The sequence below is a fragment of the Podarcis muralis genome, chromosome 3, assembly GCF_964188315.1.
Source record: "Podarcis muralis chromosome 3, rPodMur119.hap1.1, whole genome shotgun sequence".
Classification (NCBI taxonomy): Eukaryota; Metazoa; Chordata; class Lepidosauria; order Squamata; family Lacertidae; genus Podarcis; species Podarcis muralis.
Genome location: NC_135657.1, coordinates 42,262,025 through 42,287,490, shown reverse-complemented (window position 1 = coordinate 42,287,490; position 25,466 = coordinate 42,262,025). Strand labels below are relative to the sequence as shown.

The 25,466-nt window shown below is 41.5% G+C and overlaps 2 protein-coding genes across 2 annotated transcripts in view; one reads left to right on the top strand and one right to left on the bottom strand.

Annotated features, from left to right (window-relative positions):
* Positions 1 to 1,997: 1,997 nt before the first annotated feature.
* On the top strand, positions 1,998 to 15,237 carry SCCPDH (saccharopine dehydrogenase (putative)). The gene is made up of 12 exons (XM_028724173.2): positions 1,998 to 2,308; positions 5,896 to 6,008; positions 7,677 to 7,757; positions 8,135 to 8,264; positions 8,960 to 9,009; positions 9,804 to 9,934; positions 10,169 to 10,286; positions 10,842 to 10,961; positions 11,041 to 11,097; positions 12,366 to 12,477; positions 13,530 to 13,611; positions 14,293 to 15,237. The coding sequence occupies exons 1-12, from the start codon at positions 2,122 to 2,124 to the stop codon at positions 14,396 to 14,398; spliced, it is 1,287 nt and encodes a 428-aa protein (XP_028580006.1). The 5' UTR covers positions 1,998 to 2,121; the 3' UTR covers positions 14,399 to 15,237.
* The window catches only part of LOC114593412 (kinesin-like protein KIF28), a 28,843-nt gene continuing 16,607 nt past the window's right edge, over positions 13,231 to 25,466 (bottom strand). Inside the window, exons 15-23 of the mRNA XM_028721747.2 lie at positions 24,757 to 24,875; positions 23,711 to 23,818; positions 23,090 to 23,364; positions 22,437 to 22,571; positions 21,311 to 21,477; positions 19,482 to 19,588; positions 18,972 to 19,122; positions 17,399 to 17,589; positions 13,231 to 16,873 (exon numbers count right to left, since the gene is read on the bottom strand). Of these exons, the coding sequence (XP_028577580.2) occupies positions 16,712 to 16,873; positions 17,399 to 17,589; positions 18,972 to 19,122; positions 19,482 to 19,588; positions 21,311 to 21,477; positions 22,437 to 22,571; positions 23,090 to 23,364; positions 23,711 to 23,818; positions 24,757 to 24,875 (1,415 nt within the window). The 3' untranslated portion in view covers positions 13,231 to 16,711. The remainder of the gene's footprint in view (positions 16,874 to 17,398; positions 17,590 to 18,971; positions 19,123 to 19,481; positions 19,589 to 21,310; positions 21,478 to 22,436; positions 22,572 to 23,089; positions 23,365 to 23,710; positions 23,819 to 24,756; positions 24,876 to 25,466) is intronic.

Below are 25,466 nucleotides of genomic sequence, written 5' to 3'. Positions count from 1 at the left end.
GCAACTGATAGTTAACCTACTGACAGCTTTGTAATGTAAATCTCTACAGCAACCCACGCACTTCCCACATATCCATGGGCTGTAATTCGTTGCACCACCACCTTATTAAATATAAAGACGTTACCCCTAACATTGTAGTTAATTAGTCTTTTACATTTTGAAACTCATCCCAAGAACACTACTGTGAAACTTCTTTGGACTTTCAGATGCATGGCGGATGTATCAGTACGTTGCACTTACCCCTGAAATAATGTTTTGTTTACACTGATTTAGAATTTGACTTCTTTGGCTCAAGATTTTAAAAGCACTTTAGAATGCAATTGCGTTTTTTATTCTGGAAAAAAATGAGTGCAAGGTTATAAGTGTGCAGTTTCTGTCATGCTTCTCTGCCCTTGAAATCTGCAGCAGTAAAGAGAATATCATATTGGGCAGATTACTAATACTCTATCCTCCTCTCACTGAGAATATGATCACTGGACCATGGCTGTAGAGAGGATACTACTCCTGCAAAGTGGATAATCTCATGTAGGAGTACAGTATTTTACTGTATTGTTGTGTTATTGAAGAAATTATTATAAACATGAGTAGCAGACACAGAGGGGATGCGGGTGGCGCTGTGGGTTAAACCACAGAGCCTAGGCTTGCCAATCAGGAGGTTAGTGGTTTGAATCCCTGTGACGGGGTGAGCTCCTGTTGCTCGGTCCCTGCTCCTGCCAACCTAGCAGTTCGAAAGCACGTCAAAGTGCAAGTAGATAAATAGGTACCGCTCCGATGGAAAGGTAAACGGCATTTCCGTGAGCTGCTCTGGTTCACCAGAAGCGGCTTAGTCATGCTGGCCACATGACCCGGAAGCTGTACGCCAGCTCCATCGGCCAATAAAGCGAGATGAGCGCCGCAACCCCAGAGTTGGTCACGACTGGACCTAATGGTCCGGGGTCCCTTTACCTTTACCTTTAGCAGACACAGAACCCCCTAGATGTGTGCTTTTTGGGGGGAAATCCTCTAGACGGGATTTTTGGAAATAATTAAATGGAAAAATTTGCTACACAAATGATTTGCAGATTTATAAACTACTTCACAAACACAAGCTACTGAAGCAGTGTGTAAGGTAAATTAGGCTAATGCTGTCTGTCCCAGCTTGTTACTGAGTTTGCTGTCCCCGTGTCAGTTAAGTAAGCGCCAGAGAGATTGCACCCCTCCACCAAAGATGTTTTGGGCTATCCCAAGCATACACCCCCCCATGACTGGGAGGCTGAATCCCATGATACACCCTGGTATTATATGTGGTCCAATACTTCATTTTACAGAAGTCTTTATCTGGCCTGCTGCTTCGCACCCAATTACTGCCCACGTGGGCCTAATTCCAAGACAACTTGTAACATGGCTCTAGTCTAGACATGGCCCTTGGGCACACTTTCTGTACCATACACCCAAGCATGGCTGCCTATTTGTGCATTAGCTTTTAGCCATAGCTGTCAACCTTTCCCCTTTTCTTGCGAGGAATCCTATTCGGAATAAGGGAATTTCCCCTTAAAAAAAGGAAAATGTTGACAGTTTAAGCCCATATTTCCCGAGGTGTTTCCTGTAGAGGGTCCCCAAGAGACGAGAACAGCTGTTGTGAATGTACTTTATTATTATTACTGTTATTGCCCTCAGGAAGCGCAGCTCTTGCTTCGAGCCCAACATGCAGCCCTTTTGCCTATCATCCTCCATTTCGCGGCTAGGCTGGCGAGGATTTGTAACCATGCGGCTCGGGCACGAGCACGCACATCGCCTCCCAACGCGTGGAGAATGAGACTCTGCCAATCCACTCCCGCCTCCTGAAAACAGGCCTCACGGGGCGTGGCAGCGACGGGTGTGGAAGGAAACAGCCAGGACCAGCCGAGACTGGCGGAGGCGCTGCGCTTGAAGCGTGCTGGGGGAGGGGGCCTCTCACGGCGGAGCCGGGGGTGGGCGGGGCGCTGGAGGCGGGTATTGGTCACGTGAGGCTGGCGCGAGCAGGGACCGTTGTCCGCGGCCCCGCCCCCTCCCATCGGCAGTCGAGGGTTGCCAGCCGTTGCGCAGCGCCTCTCCGCTTCTTCGCCTCGCGCTGTCTGAGCGCGGCGCCTTCTTCGCGTCCCCATGGCGACCGGGCGGCCTTTCGAGGTGGTGGTGTTCGGGGCGTCGGGCTTCACGGGGCAGTACGTGGTCCAGGAGGTGGCGCGGGTGGCCGGCGAGGATGAGCTCCGTGGCTCGCTGCGCTGGGCCGTGGCCGGCAGGAACCGAGAGAAGCTGCAGGCGGCGGTCGATAAGGCGGCCGAGAAGCTGGGTAAGGGGGCGTGCGAGTGGGGGGTGGTTTGCTCTGCTTGGCCCAAGGGCTGCTGCTGCTTTCCCTCAAAATGAGAAGCGGAGTCAGGGGAGGCGTCGCTCCAGGTTGCCCTTCTCGGAGTCAAGCCCTGCCGCGTTCAAGCGAGAGAGAGAGAGAGCGCGCCCAGGATGGCGACGTGAGACATTAAGCCAGCGACGTGGCCCCGGACCCTCAGCTTAGCCCGATTGCTTCTCTCCAGGGTGGTGGAAGGGAGCGAGCGATAAGGGTGTTCCTAGTGCAGGCATGTCCAAAGTCCGTTTCGGGGGGCCTAATCCGGCCCGCCGGTCGGTTTAATCCGGCCCCTTGTCGCAGTTTATTTCCCGGGGTAAAATCCAGAAAAACTCAACAACTCCAACCCTAAAAAAAGCTCAAGGACTTGGGGTAAAATCATAAAAAAGCTCAGCAACTTCAATACTAAAAAAAAACCTTTGGTTGGCCCTTATAGCCCTTCACTTCATCAAATCTGGCCCTCTTTGAAAAAAGTGTGGACCCCACTGGGGGTAGGCTGCTCCCTGCAAAACGGCCAGGTTGCCCATGTCAGCAGCCTGTCAGGCGCGGGGAAGAGCCCTGCTAGACCAGACCAAAGGACCACCTAGTCTGGCTGCATCTTGTTTCTCTGCAGTGGCCTGACAGGTGAGTGCAGAAGCCCACAAGCATAGAGCCATGACATTCAGCTGTCACAACCAGAACCGTAGCTAGGTGATCTTGCGCCCCTGGCAGAACCATCCAGATTGCGCCCCCTACCCATTGACAAATTAGCTCTTCTTTTCGCCTTTCCTCCAACCCCCAAATTCAGTTCACTCTCTATTTAAAACCATTTCTTATGAGGCAATAATCAATATTTGTATTTATGAACATATTTTTAGCTGATTTTGTGCCCCCCATCACCTGCGCCCCTGGCGGGGCCCCACCTCACCACCCCCTTCTATGGCCCTGGTCATGACCAGTAGTTGCTGATAGACAGGATGGGCCCATGCAGGATAGGCCTAATTCTCTTTTGGAGCTATGTGAACGAGTGGTGGTTCCTCCCATCTTACTGATCCAGGGCAGGTGAGTGAGTAGGGAGCATATCACTGTGCAGCTGTCCTCTCCCGAGTTCAAGCAAGCAGGAGGATTTCCATCCCATTTAAGGGCAGGGGTGATGATAGCAGACTATTACAAATCTGATCTAGATAATAACCCTTCCAAGTCCAAAGGGCTTTACAGTTTTTATTGTGCTTATTCTCACAGCAACTTTAGCTGGGAAGTTGCCATTGTTTGCAGAAGGGAATTGGCAGGGCGACCCTAACCCCCAACAATCTCCTGTGTAAATTAAGCTGTTTCCTAACTGCTTCTAGCACGGGTGTGGGCAGGGTAAGCCTTACTCTTAGATTTTTGTGGAGTGAATTAGTTGCAGCTTTATTTTTGGTGCTGTAAGTTACACTGAGCTCAAGCTCCAAGCTCTATGAGCGAGACCAAATGAGTTAGGATGCTTTGCAATTTTCCACCCTTAACACACTCCTTTGTGCCTTCCACGCCAGCTTTCCTTACTCCAGCATAGCTTTCTCAGCCTATGTAAATTGTTACTCCAGGGTAAGCCCATCAGGCTATAGGAAAGGAAGAGATGGGACTGCACAGTGTTCTCGTCAGCTCCTAAATAAACAGCAACTTCCCTCCCCCAACTGTCTGTCAGGCTGTGAGAGAGAGGGGGAAGTGTAACTGCAGATCCTCTCCATCAGCTCTGCTGAAAGAACAGCAGCGTTTGACTCCTTGCCAAATTTTTCAATTCTTGCTGCTCATTGCAGGGTCTCTGTAACTAAGAATTATTGCCTGAGCTTGCTTTTTTCCTACTCCTTCCCAGCCCCTTTTCCTGTTGTGTCATGTCTCTTTGATTGCGAGCCTGAGGGCAAGGACTGACTTTTCTTTGCAAGCCACTCTGGCATCAAGAGAGTAGGATAAATATGCTTGATAATAATAATTTATGCTCATTTATGGCTGGCAACTGGGGTGATGGGAAGATACATAATGTGCTAACCTCTGCCACCCATTTTACCTGGGGATTAGGCTTGCACTGTGGAACCAAGAATTTGTGCTATGGCCATAGAAGAGGGGGATATTTAACCCAAGTTTGCCAAACCCAGGTGGATGGTGCTGTTTCACTGCAATATTTTTCACTGCAAAGGGTTTTTGTTTCCTTTTTTCCTGACTAACAACTGGAATGTTTCCATGACTTAAAATTGTAGCTTCAGGGAACAATTCTAGCACCCATCTGGGAGCAGCAGGACTGGACTGGCTGCAAAGCCATTACCACTTCTGCGGTTCTGCTACTTATGTTCGCAAGGGCAGAAGCAGTTTCATTACATGTTTTCCTCTGTTGTCTTTAGGCAGGCATTTCAGTTGGGCACAGGTAAGGTCTATTGCCTGTAGCTGGACCAGCTTAAAATCTAGTGGATCATTGGCCAGCACAACCGGTCCTCTTTCCCACTCTAGAAAAGTTTGTTTCGGGGGTTCTACTTGTTGGTGCTAGCAGTGATTTCTGCCCAGCCATGGTTTTGATAAAGACCTCTGCAGTTGTGGAAGCCCCCCCCCCCCCCCCAACCAATGGAGTCAGGCAGAGCTAAGTGGAGAGGCACCTCTGCTACATCCAAACATCCTCCGCAGTGTATTGGTGCCTTGTATCACTATGTTAGTTGCATACACGGGCCCATTTCTTGTTTGAAATGTCAGCTTTTTCTGTGTTCTTTGTCATTTTGTGACAGTGTGAGTTCTTTAGTTGTTGCTGTTTCAGACATTGTGCTTCTCCAACTATTAATTGTTACTTTGTCCTGACTTGTATATGCTAGCCTTTTCTAGTTAGAGGTTCCCACGCTTGGTCGGTATAACTGAGTTGAGCATTGTTTCAGATTTCTTAGCCCACACAATTTTTATTGTGAAAATGCTTGTTGGTTCATTAATGTGTTTCAGTTGACACTTGTTGCATTCTTCTGCTTTATAGCCCAAGGCTTTCTGGGGCTGGGAAAATGTATTGGTTCTGATATTGCATGAATAAATGCAGTCTTGGAAAAAGGTTGTGTGGTGCTGAGGTTGCTAAGTTAAAACGTGTGTAAGGGGGGAAACCCTATTGAAACTGATCTTTAAAACCAGAGTTGTTGCTCGTTCTAAGCCAATGGCTAAAATAAAATGTCATAGTGATAATCTTGTGACACGCACTTACATGGTTGACTTGCTGCATTGTATTTCTCTTAAATAGTTTTCAATAATTTCTTGAGATTTTTCTGGTCATCTTTTGTGGCAAGAAGTCCCATCTTCCGATTTGCATAGTTGTTTTATACTGAAAAAGCATATTTGGGGGGTGGATGTTTGAATTCGTATCAGAACAAAGTAACCTATTTTGCAAGTGTACTGTAGTTGAAAAAAATAAAGGATTTTAAAATGACCTGTGTTTGATCCATTCATCTAATAATTCATAACTAAATAATGAAGGTTAAGAAAAAGCAATGTGTATATTAGAGAGCAATTATTATACAGTTCCAGGCTTCTTTTATAACATTCCTCTTTTACATTTTCAGGAAAGACAGAGCTGAAGTCAGAAGTTGGCATAATACTGTGTGATGTCAGTGATCCATCCTCTCTTGCTAATATGGCTAAACAAGCTGCTATTGTTCTGAACTGTGTAGGCCCAGTAAGTATTTTCCTCTTTTGGAAAATGAATAAGTAAAAAGTTTCCATGGTACTAAAAGCTTTAAAAATGAAGATTCAATATATTGCAATATTTTTATTACCTTAGCAAACATTGAAAAAGAAATCTTTTCAAAGTATGTCAATCAAAATATTTTCTGGATGAATAAAAGTTAAAGGGGTATCTCTGCTGTCTGCCATTGTGAAACAAAGGCATATATTAATCCTATATTTTTACTTATTAATTTATAATATTTGTATCGCTCTTCTATAGTGGTGATCAGATATTAAAAATAATTATGAGGCAGTTGTTATCAAAAAGGGTTGTAATTTGACAGTGTTGTTTGGCATTTGAAGTACAGTAATCTCTCAGTTTACACAAGGAGTCAGTTCCAAGGGTTATATGTGTAGGCAAAAATTGTGTGTAGTCAAACTCGCGGAGCTGCCCCACAGCTATCAGGTGAGAGGGAGAGAGAGCGCACCCCCAGTACTCCCAGAGCCTGCACACTGAGCAGGTCTTGCCCAGCAAGCAAGGCCAAGTGCTTAAAGCTCTTTTTATGCCAGAGTGCTTGGGTTATTCAGTGTGAAAAGAGCTTTCAAACTCTCTGCCATGCTTGCTGGACAAGACCCGTTCTATGTGCTGGCTCTGGAAGGCTAGTTGTTCATGCAAGATTTTGCATCCTAGAGGCAGCCTGCACGCCCGGCAGGCCTTTCCCAGCAAGCCAGGCAGAAAGCTTAAAATCTCTTTCTGTGCCAGGTAACCCAAGTAAGCCTGATGTGAGAAAAGCTTTTAAGCTTTCTGCTTTGCTTGGAACTTGACTTGCGTGATTTCACTCAGCCCACCATCAGCTACAATGGTTGAAATTGTGCAAGTCAGATGTGCATAAAATGAGGGATTATTCTAGTTTGACCTTGTGAAATAGGCTTATGCCCAGCCCTCACTAGCAGATATTAAGACGGTGAAGTAACTTCATTAAATAGGTTTGAATGTGGGCAGAGTGATTCCTAGTTTCACCATTCCACCACTACATATTTGCAAGCTTAGAAATCAGCAAGAAGGGCCTGGCAGTCCTTCGAGGCCATTGTAAAATGTACAAGACTGTATTAATAATAGGAGCTGAACCAGTTCAGTTTGTTTCTTGACTCTTAACCCAGTGTGTATAGTGACCATCTAAATAATTCTTGTCATAATTAATTTCCCTCTGTTTATACTAATTATACTTGCAGTTATTAAGTAAAGCAAATAGCTGATAAATCGCTGTATGTGGAAAATATGCTGCTGCTTTCCCCCAAAACAGTGCCTTTTGCAGCTGTGTGTGGTAAGGCTGTGGGAAGGCAGATGAAGAGGAAGGCATTGTTGCTTCATTCTCAGTTGCAAAGTTCTGCCAGCTTATTAAATCTAGAGCAAAGGTTAATAACTGAAACGTGCATGCTGTAGTTGTGGTAGAGGAGGTAGGAAAGGATTGCAGGCAGAGGGAGATGTTTCTTAAAATCCGAATGCTAGTTAAATAGTTTTAATCATTGTGTTTATTGATTAAAATTTCATTAGAAATTAAAATTGCTTGACATAACCTTCTTCAAATATGTAAACATAGTGAGATAACTTACTGACTTTATTAAAGTAGCAGAGTATAATTTATTAAAGTAGTAATTGCTTTATTTCTTCTTACAGTACAGGTTTTTTGGTGAGCCTGTGGTGAAAGCTTGTGTTGAGAATGGTACAAGCTGTATTGACATCAGTGGAGAGCCTCAGGTATGAGAAACTGAGAAAACAAGCCAGCTTCGCAATTGTATTAAGACATTATTCATATTTGCACATCTTACCATCATGCAAGAATTTTATTTTTTGTGTCCAACTTTGTGATACTGCCATTGAATAGCAGCTCCTGCACCATCCTAAGCATCAGCAGTCAGCGATGTTGAGTTTGCTTGTGGTGGGTCCCCCTCCCTGTCACCCATCTTAATAAATGTTTTGATAATAATATAATAACCTTCTGTAATGTTGCAAAATGGAGCATCAGCCACTGAATATAGTGCCAGTGACACAGCTATGAAAGTTATCATCTTTGCTTGAACATTGAGATAGAATATTATCTATTTTTCAGTACAATGTGGTTTCATTTCTTTCAGTTCCTGGAAGGAATGTATCTGAATTACAATGACAAAGCTGCAGAAAAAGGAGTATATATTATTGGAAGCTGTGGCTTTGACTCTATCCCAGCAGATATGGGAGTATTGTACACCAGAAACTCTTTGAAAGGTGACTCTTAAACTTAATCACAATTTTGATATGTGGTGCAGAAATTATTTTCCTTGTGGAGTGTTAAAATGATATTTGAGTGGTTAGGAACAATAATATGCTCTGCATTCTGCTTCTTCTGTAATTCTTCACAAGGACTGATGTTGCTACAAAATATTTGTTATAGTTACCAGAATTCTGCTGTATTAAGCTATGCAGTTATAAATATCTTCAGTTACCATCATCTTAAAATAATGTACATCAGTCAGTCTTTCTGCTGCATTAGCAAAAAACAAAAACTTGGAGCTTATGTTCCTTAATGGAATGGAGTACGGAGCTAGAAAGGGATGTAGAAATAACACAGACTGCTTCATTTCTGTAGTGAGCTGCTTGCATACATCCCAAGTAGAAACAGAGCTTGTTACGGCCTATGGAGATTTTTCCAACGTCTAAAGTGTACTTGATTAGAAGTTGCATAATTCTGGAAATACTATCATTAAAATAGGTTGTGTGTGACTTAAAACAAGGTGGCAGGTTCAGTACTGATAGAATCTCAAATGAAATGATAAGCAAGCTGTTGCTTCTCAGTACAGGATTTCCAATGTGTTCTGGTATATTCATTTATCTGATGCCATGACAGCCTGAGTATAAACTGCTGTTTAATTCTTTGTTAAACCACACTTAATGATTAATTCTCTCTCCCCCCCCCCAAAAAGGTACATTAACTGCAGTTGAAAGTTTCCTGACTGTAAAATCTGGACCAGAGGTTGGTTGATTTCTTGATTAGCTAAGTTTATTGTAGGTACTTATCATATAGACAATATAAAAATAAATTATTACATTGGCTGTTGTATTGGTAGTGGTAGCCTACAAAACTGTCAGACAGAAGAACATCACTCTTTAATGCTTGTTCTGTTATAGCGCTTCTAGTACTCGAGTAATACAATACCAGTTTGATAGCCTTACCTAAGCATATGCTTTCTGCTTTGGTAAGGTTAGGTGGTAAGAAATTGCTTTATTGCTGATGTTGGGTAGATAGCTACGTAACATTTGTTAAAAATAAGTGATTGGGGAAGGCGCGGACAATAACAATATTTTATAACACTGTTGGAGGAGGTGTAGATGCAATATTAAACTCAGCCCAGTCTAGTAAGACACATCTTTGAGCAGAAACAGGTTACTTTCTGTCTATGCAAACGGTTTTTGTGGGGTGAAAATCCTGCAGACATACATGCTGTGTTCTCATTAGTGCTTCACACAGCTAGCCACCAGAGAAAACTAATGCCAGATTAGTCTAGACATCACTAGAATGCACTCACACTCCTGCTTCCTGCAGCAGACGATAAATGCCATAGGAGCAGACACACTAATCTTTGGGAGGGGAGAAGGAGAGGTGAAGTGAGAAAATGGTCATACTTGGGATCAAGTATATAGCTTTCAGCTATACTTTGATTTAGTCACTGAATCAGGTGTATAAGTAAGGTATGTTTTCATTATTGTGGCTAATGGTATAGGTGTGTTGTGAGTATAGTATATTGAATTAACGTAACATTTTAACAGGGTTCCTGCATTCATGATGGGACCTGGAAATCAGCTATACATGGCTTTGCAGATCAAGGCAGTCTGAAAAAAATTCGAAGGCAAATAGGACACAAACCCCTTCCAGTGACTGGAAGAAAGCTTAAGAGAAGGTATACTACTTTTGTGGATTAGAATTTATTGTTTACATAGCTCAGAAGATGTTTCCAGAAGGAATGTAAGGTAAGGAAAATTGTAGGTGCCTTACATTTTCCTGAAAGGAAGCATTCTGGTAGAATTTCTTTATACAGATTTGTGTGCTTGAAAGGACAGGTTTTAGATAGTGCCTTGTCTCAAACACACTTTGCCAAGCTTTGTTTTAATTGCCTTTGCTTCTGTTTTTGCAGAGGTGCATTGTTTTACAGTAACGAACTTAAACAATATTCCATTCCGTTCATGGGATCAGATGTCTCTGTAGTAAAACGAACTCAGCACTATTTGCTCACAGACCTGAAAGAAACACCTGTAAGTTTGCTTCAACATCTATTTTAAAGAATGTCCTATCATCAGTGAAATCTTTGAATCTGATAATGTGAAACTTGCAATAATATGCATAGGTGCCTGAGGGGAAATCATATTGAATTCATGTGCCTAACACTGCAAAGATTGCAGGCCTGTGCTACTTTATGAGCTTCTGGGAAATCTTATTACTGCTGAATGTCTGTCACCACTGCCACTTATGTGGGAATATTCATGTAGCTCTCTGAAATGGGAAAAAGTGTCAAACAGCAAGGCTGTCATCACTCCTTCTGCAATAGTGCCACATGACAACGTATTTGTGTTACTGTAATAGTAGTACTAAAAGAAAATTGTATTTCTTTTAATGCCTCCAGCTGCTTTTACAGTGCCCACAGTTAAAGCTAGCAATCATATCTAGCCTATTTCTGGATTTATTCTTTGTCACCTAAGCAAGGCTTGGTTGTTTGTGAATTGTTGTTCTTTAAGATCTGTATTCTGTTTTCTGGAACAGTTTATACATAAACTGTCAGGTTTTCATTGATATAAAATTTTTCTTTTCAGGTGCAGTATGCTGCTTACGCGACTGTGGGTGGTCTTGGAACTGTTATTAAGCTAATGTTTGCTGGCCTTTTATTTTTAATGCTTGTGAAATTCAACTTTGGAAGAAAGCTCCTACTAAAAGTAGGTTTTGTTTTAAATACTTCGGAAGTTTGATTTTTTTCTGTTATTCTGGAATTTATTATGGCTTGTCTTATTTCAGTATCCCGAATTTTTTTCTGGGGGACATTTCACAAAGGAAGGACCAACAGAAAAACAGGTAACGACTTTTGTTCTTAGGCAATTGTATTTGTGATGTGACCGTTTTCTACATAATTACAGTGTCACAGGACTAGCTTACTAATTGCAGCAATGGAAAATTCCTTAATTCTATGTGAGATTGTAGATTAAATACTGGGAAAATTGTGGAGGAGGAGGCATCTTGGGGTCTTTCAAGCGGAATGGGTAAAGGAAAGGGATGATGGGTACTCTGATGTGGAGTATAATAAGCCCACAGTTTACGCTGAGGTTACATTCCAAGGATCACGCATGAAGCCAAAATAGTGTACAGTCAAAACCCATAGAGTTCAATGGTGGGTGGGATTGTCAAAGTCATTTTTTCCAACGCTGCACCCTTTTCATTTTTTAATAATTATTTTGCCAAATGCATAAAGCTGAATATGCACAAGTTTAATGTGCTTAAGTTGAGGGCTTACTGTTCTAATATTGGGACACTGTGAATATTGAAGTAAACGTTCAGCAGACATGTTTAACCCATGTATAGCAATAAGTTCTCAGGTGAGCACTAGGAGAACAAGTGAACAGTAGTCCTCCTGTTGCTTGAAGGCAGGAAAATGGCATCACTCCAACAGAATCTTTGACCCACCCTTTTCTTGGGGTGACAGTTTGTTTTCCTACCTTGTTTGAAGTGGACCTATCTTGCTTGTGCTATTCTGGCCTTCCCTTGTTGTTCAACAGCTTGTGAAATTTTGTGGTGTGTATGTTGGGTGAGTGTGTGTGCGGTGAATCTTTCCTTGTGTTGGATCCAGTGCTTACAGTCTTCAATGAAAGTTGACTGGGAAAAAATCTCAGTTTAAATCTGAAACCCGTATCTATTCAGACTGTGAACCTTTTCTACCTACTTTGGCAGTTTCTTATTCAGAAACTAGCTTAAAAGCAATATTTGAGACAAAACTTGTGGCAGGACCACTGAGATAATTTTAACTTCATGAAGGTTAAATGACAATATAAGAGTGCTGGATTGGATTATAGCAAAGACAATCTGGAACCTCAAATATATTTTATGGGTGGTAAATACCACACTTTTTGCAGTGCAAGTCGCACTGTATTCAAATAACTGGCTTATTTTGCATAACATTTTACAGTGGGTTTTTTTGTACACAAAACTACTCCCTCAACTTTGGTTGTAGTTCACTGTAGTTAAACTGAGCTGAAATTCAGTGGTATAAGCAGTAATGTGTGTTTGATAGAAACTGTGGCATTGCCTAGAGATTTGATGCTGTTTCTTTCTTGTCTTTTGAATTACAGATGGAACAGTCATCCTTTGAAATGACTTTTTTTGGTGAGGGATACAGAACACAAGATGATTTACAGCTGGGCAAACCAAATGTTAAAATCTGCACCCAAGTAAAGGGACCAGGTATAGCAAATTGTGTATAACAATATACCTTCACATGTCATAGGTTTTGTACAAGATTTGCTCAGATGCCCTTCCTATTTAGGGGCTTGTTGAGGAAGGTTTGGCTGCTTTTTATGAAATGCTTTCAATTTAGCTGAGCACATAGTGGTGCTGTTTGATTCTGATTATACAGTGGTGCCTCGCAAGACGAAAATAATCCGTTCCGTGAGTCTCTTCGTCTAGCGGTTTTTTCGTCTTGCGAAGCAACCCTATTAGCGGATTAGCGCTATTAGCGGTTTAGCGGCTATTAAAAGCTTAGCGGCTATTAAAGGCTTAGCGGCTTAGAGGCTAAAAGGCTATTAGCAGCTTAGCTTAGCGGCTTAGAAAAAGGGGGGGGAGCGAAAAAAATCGCAAGACTCGCAAGACGGAAGCAAGCCCATAGGGAAAATCGTCTTGCGAAGCGCATCAAAAAACGGAAAACCCTTTCATCTAGCGGGGTTTTCATCTTGCGAGGCATTCGTCTTGCGGGGCACCACTGTACTGTGATTTGTGATTGAAACGGGCAGATGACTTCTTTATGTACTGTTCATAAGGTTATTGGGAGATTTAGATTGTGTGTGTTACTGTCACATGTTTAGTTTATATACTTGCTGAAAATTAAGCAAACGGTACATACATTTACAGCCCGGGGGGGTGGGGAGGGATGCTAGCTAGATGGTACTGGCCCAGTGTTTAGGGAGATGTTTAATCTTGAATCAAAGGTAATTCTAGAAATGATAGAAACAGAAGTAATTTTATTTGCATGCTGCCTGTCCACAGTTCAAACCACACTCAAGGCAGCTTACAACATGAAAAAGTATATAACTGCAACATAACAAAAGTAGTCATAAACAATAAATAAAATGTCAAAAAATACACAGCCTTGCTGAACAATTTCCACATAGCGCATAAGCTCTAAAATTAAGATAGAGAAAACCAACAGCAACAACCCCCCCCCAAACAAACCTCCCCAGCCCAAGAGTCAAAATGATGAATGTAATTGAAGCGTTTTCCCCTCCCGCATATTTTTGTAGAGGCTGGCTATGTTGCTACACCCATTGCAATGGTTCAGGCAGCTGTGGCACTTCTGAAGGACAAGCCTTCTCTTCCTAAAAAGTAAGTCTTAATTTTCTTGATGTGAAATAGCTTACACTTTCAGGGTTCCTAGCAGCCTTTAAATTATTTGGCTGTAATAGTACTGTATCTGATTTCTTTCTTTTTAAAAAATCTTGGTATTCTTACCATTTCATTTGTTTGCCATTCCGGACTCTTTGGGAGGAAGGATGGGATACAATTGAATAAATAATATATTAGCATGAAAGTAAGCAAAGTGATTGAAAGCACTACACAGTTCTATGGTGTAGTAACTTCCTTTTCTCTCATTTTGTCAGCCAGCATTTGCATTAAAAGCATTAAAGTTTCTCTCAAGTTGAGTTATTGCAAACATGTAAAAAAGTGCTTGGGTGATAAATGCCATTATATCTGCAAATGACCTTAATTCATGTCGTAAGGTGCAAGCTTTAGGTCATTTAATGGTTTGTAAATCACAATATTTATTAAGAAATAGTAAAATTTCTTGTCAAGTTCAGTATTAAAAACTATAACAAAGTATTTCACTCAGTTACATTATTAAGCTTTTCTATGCATAGTTCATGAATTAACTTAAACATTTGTTGAAGGTTCACAGGGGGGAGTGGAACTTAACTATCCCATTTTCAGTAAGTATTTGTTCATAATAAGTGTTAAGCTTGCTTGCAGCTACATGTCACTAACCCCAAATGTGTGGCTGTTTTACAGGGGTGGTGTCTATTCTCCTGGGGCTGCATTCTCCAATACAAAACTTATTGACAGGCTCAAGCAGCATGGAATTGAGTTTTCTGTCATTAGCCAGCCTGAAGTCTGAAACAAGAAAAAACATCCTGAAGGCTGCATGACCAACAAATCTTTGTCTGGTACTTGTATACCAAAAAGATCAGCTACAAATGGTTGCTAAATTTAATAAAATACTGACATAATCTTATGTAATGTGAAAACATGTTTCATATTGTTGCTCAAAATGGAAGCAAGACTGAACTTTTACTACTGAAAATGCGCACTGTAGCACAGCAATAGTTAATTGAAAAGAAAACTATTAATAGTGCTAAATAATAGTGCTTTTTAGACTCAAGGGCTTGACTGAACTAGCTGTGGTAACTAAAAAAATCAGTAACAAATTACAACTGCAGTATTTTTATTCAGAATTGTGAAAGCTGACTTTACTATAAAATCTGTGCCTTAACCAATTAACTCCCTATGAAGATCAGTAATGAGAAAGCAAACTGAAAAAGCAAAAGGGTGTCTTCAGTAAATTGCGTAGGCATTCCTTCGGACAGGTTTCCCTAGCTTGCTATACCTTCTCGTGATTAATACTGTAATTTACACTCATATAGACTGGGATCACGTCGCCTTGACAACTGCAATTTCTCTGATAAAACATAGTTCTCTTGTTAATGGAACCAATTCATTATGCTTAAGTTAGGTCTCATGGTACTTAGCTGGACTCTGCCTGCAGTGTTTTTTCAATATGAGCTTGGTGGAGGGGAGCGTAGTAATATTCTTGCTTGAATTGGTAACATTCCTTTCCTGTGTACTGAGACATCCTCAAGGCAGGGGAAATATGTCGTTGTGAAAGGAAGAAAGATTTCTAGCACTTAATTCCCTTTGTTCTCATTTTTCAGTGTAATAAAAGAGGGTTACAAATTTGCTTGGTTTCTGTTTAACTCAACACAGATCACTGTACTTAAAAGTCAACCATTTTAATTAGCATTATCTAATGTGCTTAGAATAAGCTATGCCTTAAGCAATAATCCACTGTAATTTTAGTAGACCATGTAATGGAACGAGAATACAAGTTAAGTCCCTCCTTTAAGCCCAAATTACAGCTAAGATGCTGTAAGGGTATTGCATATAACAGCAAGGGCCCTTTTGTGTAAATGATTTTCTGCTTTTACCTTTTAGCTGCTGTAGCCTCCCCTCCACAAATTGCTACCTTCAAAAGCATGGGGCTATTTTAAGGAACATTAAGAGGACATCCAGGTGATGACTGCACCATCCCAAATAATGTGACACGCTGCTTAAAAAATAAAATTTTACTAAAACTGAAGCAAAGCATCACCCCTAACCCAATTACATTCCCAAATGTTTTTCAGTTAAGTAGCAGGAAGTGCACAGGGCTGCCCAGGTATTTTTAGAAACCAAAAAATACTGTGATTTTTAAATGGCTCGTGCAGTTTGTGAGTTTGGACCCGTAACACCAAAAATCAGGTGAAGTCATATTTTGGTCCAGCAGTTGGAACAAAATTGTGCCCAGCACCCAAACAGTGACAGAGACGCCATCCGCACCTCAGGAACCCTTGTACTTGAATTTTGTGACAACACCTCAAGAGGCAGAAAACCTAGACCAATAAATGTAATGCCAAAGTCACATTTAAGTCCGCCACCTTGGTTCAAAATGGTACCTGGTGTCCAAATGGCAGTATAACCTACTACCTCCCCCCTCAAAAACCCTTGTGCCACGTTTGGCACCCCTATATTGAGAAGTGTCCTAACATAGAGAACAAACGACTTTTCCAAATATTGATCAGTATTCCAACACTGATTATTCTGAATAAGGCATTAGTGCATAAATTTGAAAAAGTGTATAGACATTCCTGATGGAACAATTCCTCCTATGTCAGTGTGAGAAGAACAGTACAATGGTCAATGGAACTGTCACTCTCCTACCACAGAGACAGTACAATGCCCGAAACTGTTCAGAACTGGCAGACCCACAGCTGTTTCCCATCTACTTCCTTCTCAGGAGTTACAGCAGGAGTAATTTACACACAGGGAGCTTAGGAACACTTTTGTAGATATATGGTACATAATGACCAGCACATTCTAATGCTCTCATGCACTGTTACTTATTTTCTTACATTTCTACCCCACCTTTCTTCCATCATGGGTCACCCACCCAGGCACTGACCAGATCCTGACCTGCTCAGCTTCAGCAAGGAGACAGCCTCAACTGCCTTCAGATCATACCCTGGAACTAGATTATTCCCCTCTTGTGGCTGTGTCCAGGGTGGGTCTGGTAAATACATAAGTTGTGCTCTTAATTTGTAGTGACACAAAACAACATATGCTTTAGCAGTTACAATTATACTGAAACACTACTGTTTTATTTCATACAATGACTTTATGGTTTGCTGCAACCTAGCCTCTCCCGTTTCTTTTTAACTATCAAAGCAACATCATTTTTCAGTTTACTTATACTTGACTCAAGTTGCTCTCCAAAGTCCTTTAACATGTGTGACTGTCTCTCAGCAAAATGTCGAAGTAGTTGCACATTATCTTCTTCCTGGAAATGAAATGAAATACAGAAGCTGCAGTGTGAAAAGGAAAGAATAGCTTACACCAGCATATAGGTAACTTAACTCAGTAAGGAAGAACACACCCGAGCAACAGTAAATCCTAAGTGGGGGGTGAACTATGAAGGCAGTTCTACAGCTTTATTCAAAAGCTCTTCTAGTCTTGACAATGGAAGTGAAAGCAGAGGCGCACTCTGCATTCCTGTGTCCCAGTTTCAGCCTTCGTAAATAAACCCTCTCATTGGACACAAGGTGCATGTGCCCTGCAATATAATATATTTACAAGCCTGGAAAACATTAAGTACTTCATTATTTGGCTCCTCGGTGTGAGGAACACTTGGGCATTCTTAGAGCCGTACAATTTAGAGAGCAGCAAAAGAGGAAAGTTACAGTCCTGGGAGGGTTTTCTCCTGGTTCACTGTAGATATTTTCAAAAGGATTGTACTGATTGGGGGGGGGGGGAATTAAGGATAGATTCAGCCTTTCTTTTTAAGAATCAGTTAAGATATATGTACCGGAGCTCTGCAGTGCTTTATTTTCAAAAACTGGCCTCTGATCACATTCATATTCTGGTAGAAGGCTTTGAGGGCTTTAGCAAATTCTGCATCGCAGCTCATCCGAGAATTGCAAACTGGGCGAGAATCCTTTGACGCTGATTGAGTTACCTTAGCAGCTTGGGGCTTTGTAGGAGATTTTAAGATCTTACCTAAAACAGGAAGATGTGAAGATTAGTATCAAGAGACAAAAGGAAAGAGCCACTTACGGCCAGAATTTTGGTGTTCTTGCTGCCCCCCCTCCAGCAATATGTACAAAAAGGTATGCAAAAGCTAAATGCTCCATACTCAATGGTGCAGAGATTCCTGGCTTTTACTTGCAGCTCTATTCTCATTTTCACTTCCTCTTAAAACTTTTTTAAATTTGAAGTTACTAGCAGACTTTGGCAGTCAGGGGCAAGGCCAACTTCCTGTCCTGAGTTTCAATCAACAGATGTAAAAAATAATAATCCTGTTTTTGATTATTTATAACAACCAGAACATCTTGCACAGCACATGTAAAACATTTTTACATAGATAAACAAATTGTGCATTAATATGCATTGATGTGAGACCTTGAGGTGGGCCACTACTACAATAAATCAAGCATGATAAATCTCATCTGAAACATGCCAGCTGTCACCTGTCCCAAAATGTATTAAAGTAAATATGAGCAGTTAATGCTCTATGGCTACAATTCTATGGCCCTGGGAGGGCATGCAAGAGGACATAGTGTACACTGGTACTCCCTTCTCCTACATAAGGGAGAGGAACCTCCCTTCCTGCCACCAAGGAAACCTCCAACACCCTGAGCCTACCAGCATTGGAGCTCTGACATCTGTAGGCCCAGTAGCGAGCAGGTCACAGGGAGAGGAAGAACCAGATAATGGCTTGAATTTGAAGGATCCAAAGCTGCCTCAGCCACCTGACATTTCTCCAAACCAGAAAGACGATTAAACTAGCTTAGGAGCTGATGTAAATATCTCTCCCTTGTATTTCCTTCCTATTAGAACCAAATTATAGCTTGGTTTATAGCTTATAGTTTAAAAACAAACTATAAAATTGTTGAGGGAATATAAGAATGCTCCTCCGTCCTCAGTTCGACCCAGTGGGTCTCAGGGTATGGAATTAAACAGCCTTCAGTTCCCCCTCCGCCCCCCCCCCAGGATTGCAGCCGAAGAGGGTCAAATTCAACATAATTAAAGCAGAAGTAAAAGGGGTCATGTGGCGCTGTGGTCTAAACCACTGAGCCTAGGGCTTGCCGATTGAAAGGTCAGTGGTTCAAATCCCCGTGACAGGGTGAGCTCCTGTTGCTTGGTCCCAGCTCCTGCCAACCTAGCAGTTCGAAAGCAGGTCAAAGTGCAAGTAGATAAATAGGTGCCACTCCAGCGGGAAGGTAAACAGTGTTTCCATGCACTGCTCTGGTTTCGCCAGAAGTGGCTTAGTCATGCTAGCCACATGACCCAGAAAAACTGTCTGTGGACAAACGTCGGCTCCCTCGGCCAGTAAAGTGAGATGAGCGCCGCAACCTTTTTAAAAGGGGTCAGGTGCTTACTTTTATGGGTTTCTGTCTCGCACGCTTTCAATTTATCCTTCAGAAGTACATTTTCTTCCCTTAGAGCTCTGTTAATATCTCTAAGCAGTTCAGTCTCTTGCTCTAGTTTTAACAGCTTTTGGTAAAGTTCAGCAATCTGGTTTTCTGTGTCCTAAAAATAGAAGAAATTCTTATCACAAATAAGTGTGTACATGTGCAATAATTCATATGGAAATGGTATTGGTTTCATGGCACATTTGGCCATCATATGGCTCCATAGCCTCCAGCTGTCCCCATGTACAAGGAAAGCCCCTATTGCCTTGAATTTGTCCCTAGTAAATAGTTATCAGTTTTTTGTCCCTAAGTTTGTTTCTGGCGTTTTTTAGATCTTTTTCCATTCTCAATGGCAGTGGGAAAGGAATTCATGTTGGCAGCAAAAAAACACCTGCCATATATGCTACATGAAATTGGGACACTGCTTGGTTATGATCTTTGACCACATGCAAGAATACCAAAAATACACTTACGTACCAGACTGGTGTGTCTCAGAACCTCAGCTCTGGGATTATCAATGATAATAGAGCTCTCCCTTGTTAATGCCATGTCTTGCCGAGAGGAATCCAGTTGCGCACATCCTTCTGTATTATTGGGAAGATATTGCCATTATAGATTATACCCCCCACATTCCCATTCTATATCACTTCAAACATTGGTAACAAAGAACAGCATGTTCCTAGAAAGAGCATCATCAGCTCCCCTTAATTACCCCTCTTTCCCCTAAAGCTACCTTATTCTGCTGCTTCAGGTGTCTGCTGCCACTCCACTCCTGTCTAACATGTGCCATTATGATACTGCACATGCAAGGTATCCTAGGGAAACAAGGGTGCTGGATACAGGCGCCAGCATCTCCTGGGAGAACAAGTGCACTAGACTAGTCATTGGTCCTAGGTGGGGTTAGAGTGTGGCTGCTGAGTAATGTAATTAACTTTAAATGTAAGATAGGTCAAAGCCTTGTAGCTGTCGTGGTCTCACAATGAACAAGCAGAATCGGCCAGCAAGAGTTCAAAATGTTTTGTGTCAATAGTTCAAAGTGTAAAGAAGAGCCAGGGGGATTTAAATTCAAGGTCTACCTAGCATCTCGCATAACTGAGCACTCTTTATTCTATCATAAAGGGCCCAACCACACAGAATCAAGGTACAGTGGTACCTTGGGTTAAGAACTTAATTCGTTCTGGAGTTCTTAACCTGAAACTGTTCTTAACCGGAAGCACCACTTTAGCTAATGGGGTCTCTCACTGCGGCCGCACCGCCGGAGCACGATTTCTGTTCTCATCCTGAAGCAAAGTTCTTAACCCAAGGTACTATTTCTGGGTTAGCGGAGTCTGTAACCTGAAGCGTATGTAACCCGAGGTACCAATGTACAGGGCTAAAAGTCCGCATGACTTTACTTGCAGCACCACAAAGCTGTCCAAACCTTCGATTCAGTTACAACACATACCAGAGATTAATATTAAAAGCAGGGGTGAACTGCCAATCACTTGATGTCAGATGATGTGGTGCTTTAAGCCTTGATTGTCAGGACTTCAGAATGGAGTGTGGGACTGTTTGAAAGCCCTTTTCCAAACAGCCCCATACTGCTGTGTAAACATGCAAAAGCTGGAGGTTCAAGGAGAGGTGCAGGGCAGCTTGAAAGACCTTTTGCTTTCACCATGCCATAGTCTGCTGCTTGTAATGCGGAACAGCAACTAAAAGCATTTTAGTGCCTGAGAGCTGAATCAGGCAGGTTTGGTCTGACAAGACAGGAGGGCCAATACACAACAGGGTGATTGGTGAGTAGGGGAATAAAGCTGATAGGCTGTGGCAACGGAGTGGAGGAGAGGAATGGAAATAAATTCTGTAAAGAACTTCATGGGGCAAGGAAAGGGAGTTGGCTGTTGATTACAGCTGATTAAAAACTTCAGGAACATTTCCACACACTGTCTAACAGGAATGGGAAAAAGGAAGTGCCATGAGTTGGGCACCACAAAGATTTTTGGGATAGTAGGTAGAGAGACAGGAGATGGTGGAAATATCCAGGGGGAGGATATGACTCAAGGTATGATGAAACAAAGGTTTGCTTGATTGTCCGTGGGGCAGCTTATGGCTTAATAAACTATTCTTGAACTGTGGTTTAATGAGATGTACATGCCATGCCACCACAAGTTGGAGTAAGCAAGCCTAGGCAAGAAGGATCAATCGTTTGACTTTGTACATGGCAACTTTATGTTATCTTTCCAAACAAAAGCCATGCTTTTAGATACAAAGTACTGAACACAAAGGTGTATACATAGCTTTATCAAGATAAAAAGTCAAAAGCATACCTTGAAGCCCCCACAAGTCAACAATTAGAGCATTTTTCTGCAAATAGTTCAAAAAATCATGGGACATATTAAGGGTTGAAAAATTTACTAGCTCTTCTATCTTCGGGTTCACATTTTTCCAAACAGGCTTTGTGTATAATGAGCATGGGAGATCATAAAATTTATATCTAAAATAGTAAAACAAACGAAGACCCAATTAAAAACTAAGGTCTGTGTCCAAAGAGATCAACTGCTTGAAATAACAGAAATATGACAATTTTGAAGCAACATTTCAAGGTTAGATTTTCCTTCCTACTTGTTAATTTTTAAAAATTGTCTTGCATGCCCAATAAATTTCATGAAATAGTTTCTTAATTTCTTTATGGCAGTCATTTTTAATACTGTTTTGGGGCCAAAAATGTCACAATTTCCAAAAATACATTTCCCTTGATTAGAAACCCGTTCTAATCTTGACTACTTGACCTAGCAGGCATTAGCGTCCACTGGACACAGTTTACTAGGAAGTTCTTCTGAACAAGCTTCATTAAGATCAGGGATGATAATAATAATAATAATAATAATAATAATAATAATAATAATAATAATAATTTTAAAAAATTATTTATATCCCGCCCTCCCCAGCCGAAGCCGGGCTCAGGGCAGCTAGCAACAATAAAATAGGGGATGGGGAACCTGTGGCCCCTCCAGATAATGTTGGACTCCAGTTCCCATCATTCCTGGCCACTGCATATGATGGCTAGTGCTGATGAGAACTAGAGTCCATTAACATCTGGAGGACATCCTATTTCCTACTCCTGGTTTATAGTGCTGTGCGATACTAGGATTTGAAAAAAGCACAGGCTGACCCTGCAACAACCCATGGAGTTGCCGTGGAGATCATTATAATCTATTATTTATAAAGCTAAATTATTTACTAAATCAGCAACAACAGGAAAGAGACCAGCAAGTCAAGAATGGATTTAAGTGCATAACTGAAGAAATTCAGATACCCAACATTATCTGAAAAGATTACTATCTTGGGTAAAGTTTACATGCAAAAAACCCCAAAAAAACTGTTGTGAAATTGTTATTCACTCCGAAGAGCCAAACTGAGAATATTTCACAGGAAGCTTTAAACTAACAATACCCAATCTGAATCCCTCTCTGTGCCACTTCTTTTATCCATTTGACTCCAAGGCATTGTAAAATGTGAATTTGGAAATCAATTCTTTTGCCCAGCAATTCCAAAGGATCAATGACCATCTCATCCTCTCCAAAGGCTCTATTTAAAAATAAAATGGGGAAAACAGGAATTAATATGCAAGATGGTAGTGACTTTGATCTTATTTGGATATACCTCTAAACCAGCACTGCACTCTGGACTATACAGCTAATTAGGTCCAGCAAGGGTCCCAATCTAACTTGCAATACAGTTTCTCCCCCGTCTTCTGCCCGTTGCTCCATCAGCCTCTACCCATCCTAAAGTTGTGTCTGTTGTACAACAAATGGGAGAGGAAAGTTAGCAATGGGGCTGGCAAATCAGTGAGGGAAGGGGAAGGCACAGCAGCTGCCTAATTTCTTGGTGCATCACAGCTTTTAAAGCAGGCGTGGCTGACCTATGCCCCTCCAAGTGTTATTGGACTCCATCAGACCATGGCCAATAGTAGAGGATGATGGGAGTTGTAGTCCAACAACGCCTTAAAACCCACAGGTTAGCAACCCCTGTTTTAAAGGCACAGGCATAAATCTTCAAGTTAAGCCCAAGTAGCCTTTCAAGAGAACAAAACAGCAGGTGCTCACCTGCCATTTGGAGAGCATGGAATGATATTGATAAGTATGATGGCTTCCTCCATTCCTTCAGAATTCAGGAGTTCTGTTTGTTCCTCAAGTTTCATGCAATAAGCAAGGGACTGGAGCCAGATGTGAGCAGATCCTAAATGGATTACTTCCACGGGATCCCAGAATGGATCGCTTTCTTTGTCAACCTGCACATCTTCTCCATCTAAGAAACGCTGATAGAGCTCTTCCATTAAAAACTTCCTGTTGATGAACTTGGGTTTTGACCAAACCCATATCTAGAAAATGAGGTAACTTGAATTATTCTAATCATAAGGTTCATACTGTAAAAACTAAGTTGTATTTCCAAAAAGCTGACTTATGGGCTGCACATGTCTTGAACAAAGAATACAAAGAGAAGGGGACAAACTTGGGAGACCAGATCTGGGGCTTTGGCAACAGAACCAGCAGCCTCCCTTGTCAAACTGGAATCAGCCATTGAGGACTTTGAGGAACCAGACAGTAGGGAGGACTTTGGATGGGCAGGGAAAGCTCAGCTGGTGTAAAATAAGAGTAGCCTGTGAAGTGCGCACCATAGTCTTTCTCAATACAACTTGCCATGACTAACGGTTGAGACTACTTTACCTGGTTTGTAACTCTGTGTGCCACTTTAACTATGATCTCCTTTTGCAGATCATAGCCTCTAGAGTCAGAGGAAGCCAAATTTTTCACTTTCAGTTCCAAAATTAGGTCCTGTTAAAAAAAAAGAAACCACACCTTATCAAAAATGTTTTTTTCTGTGGTGACTAGATTTCAATTTGGAAAGCTAAAATAGACAAATGTCTCAAGAATCATTAAAATTGGGTATATATGCATACCACTATAGTGCAAATTCCTTTTTAATGGTGTAAGAGGTAGATGACATAAACAGTAGGGTTTTAATAGGTAAGATAGATAGATAAGCTCTCTCACAGTTTAAAGAACTAGACTAAATCACAGCAAAGGCAGTTATCTTGCAAAAAAGAAAAGAAAAGGAGATGCCAAGTAGTTCTTGTGGTTGCCTTCTCCTGTCTAATCATGTAATTTTATTTTCTAGGAGAGACAAAATCATAAATTGTGATATTTCAGATATTTCTGAAAATGGAGAAAAATTCCACCATCTTCCACCAGCGGACTTCCGCTATCTCCCCCTCAAAAAAAGAAAATTAGGCCTCATCCTGCAACACAGTACAACGTAGTACATATTGAACAATGCAGGCAATGTAACCCATCAAGGGAATGTAGCTATGCAGATAGCTGCAGCACCAGCACAGGCTGGAGACCCAAACGCAGAGAGACAAAAATCATCAAAGGCACTGGACAAGTTAGTCCAACCCCTGAACACACTTTCGGGAACACATATTGTTAAATGCAGCCCCTCTCTATTGTAAGAGGCATTCACTTTATGTACTCCTTTTGTTTCACAATGCAGTACAGGGTTGAGAATTAGGCTTGCAAGCTTTATTCTCAGTCCTACAGGAGGAGCTTTTTCTCCTGAAGAAAATAAATTTGTTATTTCCCATAGTTCCATGTGATGATGTCTGGTTTGGACAAACAGAATTACCCAACAGGTGTAATCAGTGGACTATCAGGTTTGTTGAACTAACAGGATGACTTTCACCTGCAGTAAACAATGGCACACGCAAACTTACCTTCCTCAGCTCCACACTCATTTGATTGGCTTCAGCAACCAAAGGCATTAACTTAAGATAATCATGGAACACAGCAAGGACACTGGGATCTGGCTTGCCATCCTTCCTGTTTGCAGCACCTTAGGGGAAAAAAGCACCTTATCATTAAGTCTAGGCAAGAGCAGTTTTCATGGTTATGGCAGAGAAATAAATGACTAGGTTATTGAAATTTCAGCTGCTGTGCAACTGAACATAAGTTGGACTTGTGCATTGTTGAAACATACAATAATCATGCTAGATTAAGTCTTGGAACTGTACTAATTGGCAGGGTTGGACTACCCAGAAAAATATGGACATTTATAACACAAAGATACATCACTCTGATTAAAGGAAGCAAAATTTGATGCCTATGATGAAAGCACTAGGTCCCCTTTTGCAGTCATTTTATGCCTCCTCATATATCTGCAGAACAGTCCATGTGAGCTGGTGACCAACCCGTTAGGAAGTGAGCAAAAACAATGAGAAGTTTAAAATACGAAACTGCACGTGCTTGAAGTATTTTCTTTTTTGCTAATTTTATTAAGGTGTGTGTGTGTGTGTGATCCACGAAATCTTATACAGTGATAAATGTGTTAGTCTTTAATATATTTCAAGATGTATTCTCGGATACTTTATTTCTTGCATTCCTTTTTGGGGGGAGATAGGGGGTGCCTTCCTTTGGGAACTGCACT

What these genes read in the sequence shown, in the direction of transcription:
- SCCPDH (XM_028724173.2), top strand. Translation starts at nt 2,122, where the DNA reads ATGGCGACCGGGCGGCCTTTCGAGGTGGTGGTGTTCGGGGCGTCGGGC. An exon ending in ACATCAGTGGAGAGCCTCAG is followed by an intron (nt 7,758 to 8,134) that starts GTATGAGAAACT and finishes CATTTCTTTCAG; the next exon opens with TTCCTGGAAGGAATGTATCT. An exon ending in GAAGAAAGCTCCTACTAAAA is followed by an intron (nt 10,962 to 11,040) that starts GTAGGTTTTGTT and finishes GTCTTATTTCAG; the next exon opens with TATCCCGAATTTTTTTCTGG.